This window comes from Brachypodium distachyon, chromosome 2 (assembly GCF_000005505.3).
Source record: "Brachypodium distachyon strain Bd21 chromosome 2, Brachypodium_distachyon_v3.0, whole genome shotgun sequence".
NCBI classification, from domain to species: domain Eukaryota; kingdom Viridiplantae; phylum Streptophyta; class Magnoliopsida; order Poales; family Poaceae; genus Brachypodium; species Brachypodium distachyon.
The window spans coordinates 10,772,217-10,786,820 of NC_016132.3; the positions used below are offsets into that span (position 1 = coordinate 10,772,217).

General features: G+C 41.9%; 2 protein-coding genes across 2 annotated transcripts; both read left to right on the top strand.

Annotated features, from left to right (window-relative positions):
* Positions 1-1,409: 1,409 nt before the first annotated feature.
* Positions 1,410-5,572, top strand: LOC100824680 (Golgi apparatus membrane protein-like protein ECHIDNA). Its single transcript, XM_003567601.4, has 6 exons — positions 1,410-1,599; positions 2,050-2,106; positions 2,211-2,414; positions 2,495-2,554; positions 4,383-4,509; positions 5,137-5,572. Exons 1-6 carry the CDS (start codon positions 1,579-1,581, stop codon positions 5,223-5,225), a joined length of 558 nt encoding a protein of 185 aa, XP_003567649.1. The 5' UTR covers positions 1,410-1,578; the 3' UTR covers positions 5,226-5,572.
* Positions 5,573-9,962: 4,390 nt separating this feature from the next.
* LOC100824983 (neutral/alkaline invertase 1, mitochondrial) lies at positions 9,963-13,711 on the top strand. Its single transcript, XM_003567602.4, has 6 exons — positions 9,963-10,781; positions 11,431-11,596; positions 11,738-11,949; positions 12,190-12,683; positions 12,850-12,898; positions 12,987-13,711. The coding sequence occupies exons 1-6, from the start codon at positions 10,164-10,166 to the stop codon at positions 13,305-13,307; spliced, it is 1,860 nt and encodes a 619-aa protein (XP_003567650.1). The 5' UTR covers positions 9,963-10,163; the 3' UTR covers positions 13,308-13,711.
* The last annotated feature ends 893 nt before the right edge of the window (positions 13,712-14,604 follow it).

Sequence of the window (14,604 nt, forward strand, 5' to 3'; positions counted from 1 at the left end):
TAGATGTGGATAAGCCGGCAAGTGGGTGCTGATAATGTGACAAGTAGGTGCAGATAATGTGACAAGTAGATGCAATTAACCTGACAAGCAAGTGTGGATAAGCCGGTAGGTAGATGCAGATAATTTGGCAATTCGATGTGGATACGCCAACAAGTGGGTGCGGATAATCTGGCAAGTAGACATAACTAACCTGGCAAAGAGGTTTGGATAAGCCGGTAGGTAGATGCGGATAATCTGGCAATTAGATGTGGATAAGCCGGCAGGCAAATGCGGATAAGCTGGCAAGTAGGTACATTTAACCTGTCAAGTATAGCGTGGTAAATATGTGTGGATAAGTCAATAAGTACGTACGGATACACTGTCACTAGGTTTGATAAATCTAGAAGTAGACATGTCAAACTTGACAATTATACTTGGATAAACTGACATTTCGTTAAGTAGGCATGTTTAAGTGAGTATTACATACATATAAACCGACAAATAGACGCAATTAGACCGGTGATAATTTCGTCTCTGTGATATACGAAAGTGATATTACACGGCATTTTTAGGGGTCTCTTCTGTAATGATGAATTTCTGCATATTATAGTAGTCCGGGACAATATTTTATTATGTGAAAAATAATAAAATATTGTAATTTATAAGAAAAAAACACTAAGCCGCTGGAGCTGGGCTGGTACTGCTATGCTGACTTCGAGATGGGCTTGACCTCGTGGGCTTCGTAGCTGCTGGGCATGCGTGCATGTCACGCAAGAATGCGCGGACGGAGCGAGATGTGCGGACGGAAGCAGCGTGTGCGGGCGGAAAGCAGACGGCTGAGCGAGATAACGCGGGCGGAAAGCAGACGCCGCTGCGGTTGATTAGGTGGGGACGCCGCTGTGTAGCACGCTCCTTTTATATTTAATTCTTACTTCGGTTTACTCAGGCTTTACATAATTCTTTATTTTTTCTCTAAATTAAAATGACATGGTACAACATGAATTCATTTGTAGATTTTATTTTCTCATATTTAAATATTTTATCTATATTCTCTAAATTGGATCATGTATATTACGTAGACACATGTCACGTGTCACTACTGACTACCAATTATACATTCTTTGCAAATTGCTGCCGTAATACATACATGATTTTACATGGTTTACTCATAAAAAATATATTTAATAAAGTTTATGCTTGGATGATAGTTTTTGCGAGAAAGATTAATTTTCATTTTTTAATACGAGTAGTAAAAGAGAAAATGAAAGGTAGTCTTTTATCAAAAAACTATAGGCCGAACAGCACTGATTCACCGAATGACTGAATTGAGCTCCTCCTTTTTGCAATATCCACCCTTCCCTCTGAAGGAATCTCGATGCACTCTTCCCAAAATTCTTTCAATCCGCACCCTCCATTGCTGCTTCCATTCACTTTTGACCCTCCTCGTCACCCTTCCCTCTTCGATCTACACCCTCGAGCGATTTCTCCCAAAAGTCGCAAAACAAAGGCCATTGGATCCGTGAAGGCGAAGCAGCCGCAACTGAAATTCACGCGGGGACAGTACTGCTCGAAGAGGCCGAGGAGTGAAGGAAGAACCTGATGGATCAGTACCAATCGCAGGTAATAGCTCCGTACCTTATATGATCTGAAAAAATAGCTATGCTCCTTTCCCGATTCTCGCTTCGTACACGAGATTCGTTTGGTTCCCCTTTTTACGTCTACGATTTGGTTTGAGATTGGAACTACTTCAGATCCTTGGATTTCTCTGATTGAGCCGTAGGCTCCCAGATTAGGGTTTTCTTGGAGGTGTGTGAAAAATCTTTGGCTAGTTCTCCTATTCATGTGTAACAGAGTTACAGAGAATAACGAAATTACTCCCCTTCCCAGATCCGGGCTAGTCGTCACTATTCTATGACGAGTGAATGCAATTACTTATGTTTGCTGCATTATATTACTTGTACTTAACATTTCCTCTGCGTAGTTGAGTTTTAGCCTTTTAGGAGAGGGAATGATGGGGATTTAGGAGTAGTGAAGATAATTATAGTGTGATAGTTATGTTTCTTGTTACAGGAGGTTAGTGAGAATTATTCAAATCCAAAGACATGCCTCTTCCATGTGCTCTTCAAGGTACCATGTTTTCTCTTCTTGAAAGATATGTGAATTTGTATATAGGGATCCTTTGTACATAGTGTATGCATGCTTTACTGATATTGATAACTTGTGGTTTGAAGGCAGGGGCGTTGGCATTCTACATACTGTCCGCGCTGTTTGTGCACAACTTTGTCATTATCTTTGTTGTAACTGTGTTCCTAGCAGCACTCGACTTCTGGGTGGTTAAGAATGTCAGTGGAAGAATATTGGTCGGACTGCGGTGGTGGAATGAGATTAATGACGAGGGCAATAGCGTTTGGAAGTTTGAATGCCTTGATGAACAGGTTTGCATTTTATTCTTGCTATTCGTTTGCAGCTTTGTGCAACTGCCCACCACAAAGCTGAAGTAGTTGTTTTGTTCCAGTCCCTTGCTAGGATGAACAAGAAAGACTCGTGGCTGTTCTGGTGGACTCTTTACTTGGCGGTAAGTGTTGATATCACTATGGTTTTATTTATGTTTCTGATATCTGGGAATCAAATGAGTCATACACATATCATTTGTTGATTCTTGTGTTTTGAGATATCTGCTCGGCAAGTACTCCCTCTGTCCCATATTAAGTAACGAAATATTACATGTATCTAGATGCTTTTTGGGTATAGATACATCCATATTTGGGCAAATTTGAGTCACTGAATATGGGACGGAGGGAGTATATGATAACGTCATATATTTGATTTGCAACTGCTCTCATTTGAAATGGAATATATGAGCATGAACATGAACAATTTACTAAGAAATATTAGACGACAAACCACAGCCAGGCATATTGAAGCATGATAAGCTAAAGGGATTGATGAACTTTTTTTAAGGCGAGGACCATAAATTTTGTTCTTCCTTGGACATTTTCTATGTTAAACATCACCCCATTGCCTGGGAGACTATTTGAGATGTCTTGACATATTATTGGTGGCAGTACTGCTTTTTATAAGATGACACCTACATTTGTAACTCTATGCTGACTGCTGATGGTAATGTTCTCGAAGAAAACGAGTAGGGCCTTTCTAGGATGATATTAAATTCACGACTCTTTCAAATGTATTTAGGTAAATTTAAGTATCATCCATGGATAAGAGCCTTCTATATAATACTATAATTTTTGTTTGGTGACTGTTAATGCAAAAAATCCCTTGGAAGGCGATGAAAACGCAAATTCACAGAAGTTTTAGAAACCTCTTCATTTGATATTATGTTCACTACCTATGTCCTATGGTAGAACCATAAGACTACACATGTTGTTTTATCCAATATCAGATTTCCAAGATATGTTTGTTTTTGATATATGGTACTCCCTCCGATCCATAATAAGTGTCTCAGATTTAGTACAAAGTTAGTACAAAGTTGTACTAAATATGAGACACACATTATGGATCAGAGGGAGTACTCAAGTTAGGTATATGTTTTACTCTTTAGCTTATGTCAAAAGTAGTTTACCGCGACAGAAATACAAGAACTAGAATGTAGCATTGATCGTAGTGTCCAACATGCCAAGCTATCGGAAAGAGAAGTCAGGAGCATTCCAATGGTATGCCTGAAACAGTAGGAATTATTTGTAAGCACCATGCCTAAACTTCACACAGTTTCGAGCTTCATCATTGAAACCTGAATGTCAGACGTGGGAGTCCCAAAGCATGTCTAATATGACCTATGCAAATTGGCACGAACACTAGAGAAATATTGGTAAATTTATGAAATTTCTTAAAATGGATGGCCTCATTTTGCAAAGAAAGGCTAAAAACTCTCCCATTTTGTCGTGTCTGTTTTGGTTACAAACCTTTTTCCATGCTGCAAGAAAAGGACCTTTGGGCATAATTGCATTGGTGCCAGATGTCTGTAAAGGCAATGGCGTCAAACCTATCAATTTGTTAGATCACGGTTACTGGTTGTTCTAAACTAAATATATAATTCGAATCAAGCATAAAATAGCAAATACTGCATCATCATAACCATGTTAAAAGAAAATTTGGGCATTGCTTTCCAATTATAAAATTCCAAATCTTCTCATTTTCTTGATATTTTAATTATTTGAAACTGGATAATAATTGAAAATCCCTTGTTACTTTCTGTTTGATTTGTACTCCTGAATAGAACTGAAAATTTAATGTGGAGTGTTCTCTGAATGTATGAATCACTCGAGGCCCAAGGCCAGATTAAAGAAAATGTTCCTTGGTACTGTCTATTTGATTTGTACTCCTGAATAGAACTTTGCGGCAAGTGTTTTAGATTATAAAAATGAGATCCATTCATATTTCAGGCTGCTGCGTGGATTGTTCTTGGGATATTCTCGCTCATCAGGCTTCAAGCTGATTACCTTCTTGTCATTGGAGTGTGCTTGAGTCTCAGTGTTGCAAATATTATCGGGTTTACTAAATGCAAAAAAGGTGTGGATTCTCCTGCAAAAACTACATTTATTGTAACCCTATTGGAGATTGTTCTGTTCACTTTAATTGACCAGTCAGATAGGAAACTGATAAATATTTAAAGCAAACAATGTAAATTATCTGCAAACTTATCAACCTAGAGTTTTGTACTGTTTGTTTTGGCTGAATAGACTGAGCCATAACTTCAACATCTTTATTTAACTATTTGGAATGTATTGTACGATGTAGCAACAGAACAGTTGAGACTTTGTGGTTCTAAACCAAATAGGCTTAGCAGTTTAGCTTTAGCCAACTTTCTTTCGCATCACTTCTTTTAATGTGCTGGTCACTTTAGATCATTTTCTCAACAAAACAACTTCTGTAACTTGTTTGAAGTCTTACTCGTGAAAATTGGCCCACTGAGCCCAGTTATTTGTGTTTGGATAGTACAAGGTTTTATTTTGCTGGAGTCTCCTCGTAATACATGAAATTTTTGCTGTTACATCTTGTCAACTTCATATCTCACTAGGAGTTGTTTATAATATTTGTGCCACTCCAATCATGTCGCTTACAAGCCTTGTAATGAAAAATCTGCTCGCTTAAATATATTTGAAGTCTGACCTTAGCACTGTTATGGTTTTATTTCAGATGCCAAGAAAAACTTTCAGGATATTGCTCAAAGTGCACTCCTGTCGTCCAGCATGAGGTCAACGCTGCAATCAGCATTTGGTGTCTGACCAGAGGACCAGATGTTACATATGATGTGTACAAATTTATGGATAATATGATGTATTTTGCTTTTGATTTAGTTTCCCTTGCCTAGTTGAGTAGTTTCTTACCAACCTTATACATCTTCCTGGCCTGCGAAGTCCTTGATATTGTTTGTTCAGCCGTCACCAAAAGAGGTTGGTAATGAGTTCTGGCAGACACTTGAGGACCATGTAAATCACAGTACTCGGTATTGACTAGCTATTGATGGTCTTTTGAGGATTTTAACATTCCTAGTGATAGCATTTTGTTGCCGTTTCTTTTAAGGAAATAACACTATGTTACTACTGAACCAGAGAACATTTTACTGGGAGTATATTGGAGTGCAGTCCTAACCAACCTGTTTTGAAATCTTGTCATGTGTGCGTGGCCACCTTCAGGTTGTGCAGATATCGCTCCCTACATGTCGCGTCACATAGCAAAGGTTATGATTCTTTTGATGACAAGGATCCCAGAGTTTTGCACCAAAACCACCCTTATCCGTGGTAGACTTGGCTATTTTTTGGCAGGGGTCGCTAGTTTGCGAGCACAGCGCGTCAGCGCCGATGGATCTGAATTCGTTTATGGACGGCGTTCCAATCGGTCGTCCTGGATGCCACCGCGGTGAACGACATGAGTTTGGACTTATTGCTGCTGCTGTTGGTCAATCGATTGTGCTCATGCTGAGATCTTGCTCCAGCGATCTACGGCTCTTATACCAGCATGGGACTCAAAAATCTCCTTACCTTGACGGCTTGGCAGTTTTTCTTTTTAGGAAAACGGCTTGGCAGCTTTGGCCGGAAACTAACAAGCGTGTATGTCACACTCCGATATGCCGTGCAGCAGACATGTTCCAAAATCCAGATTATCAAGGGTGAACTGTAGATATTTGAACCTTTCCAAAAGTACGTCCCCGTCTTTTTTTTCCCCCCTTTTCTTGAGATGTGATAATTACAGCGATTCTCACGTCCAGACGCCCGATTCCTAGTAAAGAGTTTTCGCACGCTGAGAGGAAAATCTTTTGGCTTTTCGGATTTTATTTCTGGTACAGTGACCAGCCAGCCCCCATGGTTGAATGGTTCTCAGCCAAGCGGGGCCTCCGGTCTCCGGCGTTATCTTCATTCGCCGCGTCGGACGTTATCCGTGTGAGCAACGGAGAGGACGATCCAGCAAACTCCACGCAACGTTTTTTCTCCCCTTGCACAAGTCCTTCTCTCGTAAATCCCGTACTGTATACTGCAAGGGCATCTTCAATGGCAAGCCGTTACTAATTTTTATCTGTTTTTTTTATTTTTTTTTAATGGACTCACATGTCATTTTTTTTTTCATTCTTGGTATCCATGCACAAGCTGTTACTTCTGCAAGTAATTAGTACTAATTTTTTCTCTTCATCTCTCCTTCACGTAGGACTAGTACCTGCTTAGTACCTTCTATTGGAAATGCCTAATAGATACTTCTTCGATGTTTTCCAAACGGAACGTGGGTCTCGTCGTTTCCGAACCACAGATTTCGTAAAGCGAAATCGTTTTGTATTCTGGTGCGACGTGATGTGGCACCAATAAGGTCCAATCCTAGAGCCAGGTTTCTCTTTCATGATGTGTCCTCGTTGAGCTGTTTTTTTTTACTCCAAATTAATTGTCTTCTCGTCTCTCATCCACATGGTTTTTCCCATTGTTTTACTAGAACGGCATGCAAAGCAACAAAATCCATTCCGGAGAATCCTTCGTACATGGGAGTTTTTACTTGGTTCAGGTTATAGGCCAGGAGAAAAAGTTCACGTTGGCCTCGTGGCGTCTGGGTCAGCTCAGACAGAGGAGGAGTAGCCATCAGTGCCAGCCAGGTCATCCCACGAGTCTTATCCCCTTAATTCATTCGCTTTTCTCCTGTTTTGGCTTTTGGTTGGCGTGGTGCTTGCAAGATAGACCAATGCGCGTAAATTCAGATTTTTATTTCTTCTACTCCGTAAATAAAATGAAAGAGAAGAGACGTTTCATTTTTGTCCATTCGTGGTGCGTTCTCTGGCAAACAAGATCACTTTGGAATTGGGCATGTACAAGTGCATGACATCAGCTTTCCTATTTGCGTGTCTACCTATAAGATGGTATTTTAGATGTTTTCCACTTCTGCAGGCAAAACTGAAATAGATTTATTGTTTTCAAGAACAAGAATATCTTCTCACAGAATTTACGCAGGGACACGGGATTTAGAGAAGTGTGTGCCTTCTCCCTGCTGCCATTGACAATTATTCGAGGATTAATTTGCAATATAAAGATTTCATTGAAAACAATTTCAGTTATTGCATAAACGTGAACAAACATATTTTGCTCCAAGGGCACCTTGAAACTCTTAACCGTGTGATTAGATCCAGACTTGCAACCATACTGAGATCATTCAGCAGCAACCAGGCAGCTTCCTCATTTGACCATTCGCACGGTGTGGAATGGTGAATGTAGGAATATGTGCTACAGTAGTGTTGGTACAAATTAATTAAGGCCAAAGGGAGACAACGGGATGCAGAGACGCGTGGTGAACACCGACCATATCCTTTCCTGATGCGCCTCGCGGGCACCGACTAACGGGGCCCATGGGACAGCTTCCATTCCTCTCTTTTTTTACCACAATTGGTACAGTTTTTTTTTTAATACTCCCGAGCAGACCAATGACTCCCTTTCGGATTAAACTTTGAAACGCTGGCTGGTTTGAACGATCTCCACGAACGCTGGACCCTGAGCCGTTCGATCAACATCCAACGCTAGGCTTCACGCTGGTTAAGAATTAACAGGGGTCAGGCCATTGGCGTGCGAGAGGTGGACGGTGCGCCCATGTGACCGTTCGTAAATGCTTCATACACAGAGAGATTATACAGACTGTTCACGGACATATGGGCCGAGCAAGATTCATATACACCTTTTGGTCCACATGTCAGTGCGGGTGTTTTCCGGGCATGTGTCGGATATGTGGTGTGTGGACGACCCTACATGTTTTCGATTATGAGTTTATGACGACCCACCGGCACTGCACGGTGTTGCCGGTGTCCAGACTCCAGCGCTAGTTGTCTTGCCCGGGGTGTAGTCAAAGTCGGAAATCTTACCCCCGATGAGTTTTAGAGAAAATTGCAAAGACATTGAATACAAAAGGAAATGGAAGAGAATTGAGATGAAAAAAGAGTTATGGAGCTCATTACTTAGAGGAGAGGGAGCACTCTTTTTTTTACGGCAGGGGAGGAACACTATTTTTTTTAAGGCAGGAGAGGGAACACTCGAATTCTCTTGGAAAGTCAAGAGTCTAACTTATTCTTTTTGGCCACTAATTAATTAAAACAATTTATGATGGTCAGATTAATGTCACCACTAAATTTGTCATCAGAATTGTTTTGCAATATTTTTTTACATTCACTTATATATGTATAAGAGAACTAATGATCATAGTTCCATACGTGACTCGATCTACGGATAATCAACAGCACATATGTTTTGAAACCGAAGGTGTACATGCCAATTCTTTTAGTAGTCTCACCGATCCATATTATTCGTCGCTGATTTGGTTACATGCTCCCTCCCATGCATATTATCTGTCGTTGATTTACTGGATAGTCACAAGTAATATGGATCGGATGTTCTGCTACATCGATATATTAAGAGATATATCCATATTAGAGCTCTAAACTAACTCCAATACCGGTTAGAACACAACCCTCAATTCTTAATACTGTGTAAATTATCCCCTGACCTAGCCAGAAGGTGGTTTTCACATTCCCGGCAGATTTTGACCGAGTCAACACACATTTTTCAGTCCAAAAAAGATAAAACGAAAAATCTTGTACACAACCTACTATTAAATTTGGGCTTCAGTGAGCAAACGATAAGTACAACAAATGACATATTTTGTTTGAGACTCAAATTTTGAATTCAAAATTGAATTTCCAAATTTTTAATTATTTATAGGAAATCATAAACGTTGTTGAGAGCCTACTGTTAAAGTTTCAGCGTCTCGCATGTATGATGTGCCAGTCAACTTGGTCAAAACCTGCCACGTACGTGTAAACAATCTTTTGGCTGGATCAAGAATAATTTAAGCGGTATGAATAGTTGAAGGATGTGTTTTAATTAGTATCGGAGTTCGGTGTGTGTGAATTTAAACTATATGGTTAGTTCAACGTTGTAATATGGACTTATCACATATATTAGTCTAGTTCGCATAATACATGATGCTGATTTTTCTAGTTTATCTCAACATACCATTATTATTTGTACTACGTGTGCTTGAATTTATTTGTATGCGTACAGAACATGTTTTGGTTAGAATGAGTTTCATTTTTAACCTGGCGTTTGTGCGATTTGCTAGATCTGAAAATCTTAGCTGCACACATGTAAATGTTGACTACAAATAGTCGTTAAAATTTTTTGAATATGTAAAAAATTGCACAAGTTAGCTGAATTTAAAACTTATGAGGTAACAATATGAAGTGCAAACACCTTGGAAACCTAAAATTAAACCCACCTCTCTATGAACAGTCTACCAGCAAGGAAGAACAAAAATAGAAAGCACAACGCCGACAACGGTAAATTCAGAAGCCCCAAAAAAATCCAAAGAAGGCCAGATTCGAAAATGCCCCGTTTAGGCCGAAGGGGCAGAGAAAAAAGAGATAAAAAAAGCATTGAAAACATGCACTTTAATATCGGGTGGGTCCCACCAACTACCCCCCGCACTCTATAAAGGTCGCCTCCCCTCAGATCTTCCCGTCCATTACGCCACCTCTCCACCTAAACCAAACCGTACCGAACCTTGCCATTTTGCAACTCACACCTCGCCGACCACGTATTTACTATAACCCGCCTTACCGTTGAGGCCTTTACTCTCCTTTTTTGCGCCTAGCCCCCTACAAAGTTTCCACATCTTGCGTCTGTGACCTTCACCGGAGTTGCCATATGAATGGTCAAACTACGATGGGGCTCGCCGCAGCCGCAGCCGCCGCCGTGAGGCCGTGCCGCCGCCGCCTACTCTCGTCCGTCTCAGCCGGGGGCGCGAAGGCATCCGTGACCCCGCTCTTCCCGAGACGCCCCCACCCGCAGCACCACCACCACGGCCGCCGCCTCCCCTTCCTCGCCTCGGCGGCGTCGCAGACCTCGCACTCCGACCCGAGCTCCACCCCAACAACCACCCCCACCCCTGTAAACTCCGATCCCCGCTCCGCCGTCGCCGGGAACCTCCCTTTCTTTGACCGCGTGCTCTTCCCGGGCTCCTTCCCTCCTGTCGAGACCCCGCCTGTGGAGGAGCCGGCGCCGCCGACCGATGAGGGTCTGGCTTCGCCGGTGAGGGAGGAGTCGGAGACGGAGAGGGAGGCCTGGAGGCTACTGAGGAGGGCGGTGGTGAGCTACTGCGGCGAACCGGTGGGCACGGTGGCGGCGGAGGACCCCGAGTGCACGGAGGTGGCCAACTACGACCAGGTCTTCATCAGGGACTTCGTCCCCTCCGCGCTCGCCTTCCTCATGCGCGGAGAGACTGAAATCGTCCGCAATTTCCTCCTCCACACCTTGCAGCTGCAGGTGAGCGCCTTGCCTATTGGGGATCCGGATTGCTTAGTTTGAGTTGAAAATTAGCGCGTTGTGACTACTAGTGTTGATTGCGTGCACGTCACTTGCTAGTTGGGGGGAAGTTAACACCGATTTTGCGTTGTTTGAATGTGTAGTACATCAGAATTTTCGGCATTAGTAAACGTAACATACCATTCCTTAATGAATTTGCTCTCAGCATGTGAATTTTTTTCTTCTAATTAATTCCTGTTCTAATTGGCTTGTATTGTATTCTATGGGTGAAATAGAGATAAGATTTCACTTTTGGAGTCTAATATGTCTCTTTCATACATGTACTAAGCAGTACTTGTTTGGTAGCGATTATACATCCTCATAGCTTAGCCTAAATTAGCCTAAACGGCAATTATGAGGTAACAATAGTTATCTGTATGCAATACTACCACACTGAGTAAACTTCACTTTTTTATACGATTCGAAAAGCCTAGAACAGACGAGAAAAATCTACAACTTTTGTCCAAATTTCCTTAAGATGTGATCACATTTACCATAAAACGCCACTAAACTGGCTTGCTAGTAATTGTTTGTGAACTTTAGTTTCTTATCTGGCACTTGAATCAAATTTTCTTCATTTACTGATCTTTCTCATTTATTTGATGATCAGAGCTGGGAGAAAACTGTTGACTGTTACAGCCCTGGGCAAGGCTTGATGCCAGCCAGCTTTAAGATTAGGACTGTTCCTCTTGACGAAAACAACGAAGCATTTGAGGAGGTTTTGGACCCTGACTTTGGTGAATCCGCTATTGGCCGTGTAGCTCCAGTTGATTCTGGTATATTTCCCTCCCCGCCTCTCGAACATAATCCCTTTCCTTTTGAAAATTAGGTGTTAGTATTGAATGACATCAAGTTAGTAATTTGAAATGTTTATCCTTCTTCTTTAACCTAACCTAACCTAACCTAACCGTTTGCAGGACTTTGGTGGATTATCTTACTCAGAGCATACTGCAAGATTACAGGGGACTATTCTTTGCAAGAAAGAGTGGATGTCCAAACCGGCATTAAACTGATCTTGAGTTTGTGTTTGACTGACGGGTTTGACATGTTTCCAACTTTACTGGTCACAGACGGATCATGCATGATAGACAGGAGGATGGGAATACATGGACACCCTCTTGAGATTCAAGTAAGTTGAATTCAAACAATGACGAGTCAGTTCGATAGGCTGTTGTTATATTTTAGAATTGGTTTACGATTGCTAGCATTCTAGGATTTTTTTTTTGCCGTGAAGGAACCAATGCTTTTACTGAACACATATTAATTTGAAAGTTCAAACAACATTATGCTGCTACTTTAAACCTAGATTTATCTAACAGGTTATCAGTGATAGAGAATCTCTTTACTTAGCAAGCTTTACCTGTTCCAGGCTCTGTTCTATTCTGCTCTAAGATGCTCAAGAGAAATGATTACTGTGAATGATGGCTCAAAACACCTACTCCGTGCCATCAACAACAGGCTCAGTGCATTGTCTTTTCACATTAGGGAATACTACTGGGTTGATATGAAGAAGATAAATGAGATCTACCGATACAAGACAGAAGAATACTCACATGATGCAACTAACAAATTCAACATTTATCCTGAGCAAATCCCTTCCTGGCTTGTTGATTGGATTCCTGAGGAAGGGGGTTATCTTATTGGAAACCTGCAGCCAGCCCACATGGATTTCAGGTTCTTCTCTCTTGGCAATCTTTGGGCCATATCTTCATCTCTAACCACTCCAACACAAGCTGAGGGAATACTTAGCCTCATTGAAGAGAAATGGGATGATCTTGTAGCGAACATGCCCCTCAAGATCTGTTACCCTGCAATGGAAGATAATGAATGGCGCATTGTTACTGGCAGTGACCCTAAGAACACGTAAGCCATCATGCTGATTAAATTGTTCTTTCATCATATGGTTCTCGTCTCTTGTTTGCTGACATATCATTACCGTGGTACCTCTTCCATTTTTCAAAAGTTACATATCTTTCCTGAAAACATCACATCATAGTTCTTGACATCTAACCATTTTGTGCACGTGCAGCCCATGGTCATATCATAATGGTGGATCTTGGCCAACCCTACTGTGGCAGGTATATAGATCTTAACCCACTTTCCAGAACCCTAGGACCATTTCTTGCTTATAAATCATCACTAACCAATCTTCATTTCTGCTTATAGTTTACACTGGCCTGTATCAAAATGGGGAGACCAGAGTTGGCCAGGAGGGCCGTTGCGGTGGCTGAGGAGCAGCTCTCAGCTGACAAGTGGCCGGAATACTATGACACCCGATCTGGAAGATTCGTGGGGAAGCAATCACGGTCATATCAGACGTGGACTATTGCTGGTTTTCTGACCTCCAAGATGTTGCTGGAAAACCCAGAGTTGGCCTCTATTCTGACCTGTGATGAGGATCTTGAGCTCCTTGAAGGCTGTGCTTGCTGCCTCTCGAAGAGGACTAGGTGCTCACGCCGTGTGACCAAAGAAGACATTGTCGAGTAAAACAGCAGAGTGCCTTTTATTCTTGCTACTCTGCACACCTGATGTATACTATCGACTGAGAATTAACTGAGGCGGACACACTCCAGCGGTGTACATTATAGGTTTACGGTAGATATCTATCCATTCATTTCCTCAATGTATGCTCATTCTTTTTTGCTGAGCTGCCATTGATGGGAACTAGCCTGGGTGATACAGTGGTCAAAGAAAGCACCACCCATTTATGTTTGAGCTTTTATGTACCCAAAAAGGAATTTGTTCTTGTACTTGGACACCAGCTGCTCCTGATTCGGAGCGCTGCAAAGCCCTAACCATTGTATCTCTTGTCGGTATTTAATCCGTATGTTGTGCGAACTTAAATGAGGCTGTCCTGTTCTTGTCATGAATAATAATACTATTGTTATCTACTTGGTTCTGCTGGATGTTGAAGAAGCTTATAATTACCGCATGTTGTACTCATCATTTTCCCGTGTGATTCTTGTAAGGTACACAAGGGCCTGAACTTCTGGAGTGCAAACAGATCATCTCATTCTTTGTGGTTAGTCTTGACATGTCTTGAAGGCAGTCTGAGTGAAATGTGCACTGCCAGAACTTTGGGTTTCAATTAGGATCTTGGATGGTTGTAGAGGAACGAATTTATAGGCGCTGAGGTTGAAGCATGGCAAATCAAACTAGAAGCTGTGCTTTTTCTGCACCTTCTCGTGATTGTACATGCTGCTGTGCTAGCAATTTTTATCAGAACGACTTCTTTTCTTTTCTTTTCTAGAATACACCCAAGAAGGTGTATCATCATTTATAGAAGAAAGCTGCGACGCAGCGAGTATTATCAGAATGACTTGAATCAGAGTTCTTTCAAAGCATTTAACGAAATCATGTGGCTTGATAAAAAAAATCCTTGCTGTGGATTGACGGGGACGGGTGAAATCTCATGCCGGCGGTCGCCGGTTCCGACAATGGCGACGCCCGTAGGCGTCGTAGTCCTCCTTGGAGGCATTGTTGTGTCCCCCTCGCTCAGATCCGGATGAAAACCCTAGGTCCTTTGGACCAGGCAGCGGCGACATTTTTGTGTCATGCTCTCATTGGAGACGTTGTCTTGGATTTGTGTTTTTCTCGGCGGGTCGTGTGGTTTCTAGTGGACGGTAGGCAGCCATTTTTCTTGGCTTCCTTCTTCCATCGTCGTCGATCCTATGTTTCGTGCCTCGTGTTGAGCTTCGCGTTCCTAGTGTTGCTCGGCTGCTCGGTGTCTTTCGACGGCGTGAATGGCTAGCTTCTATTCGCAATCCTCAGGGTTGTCCTGCCG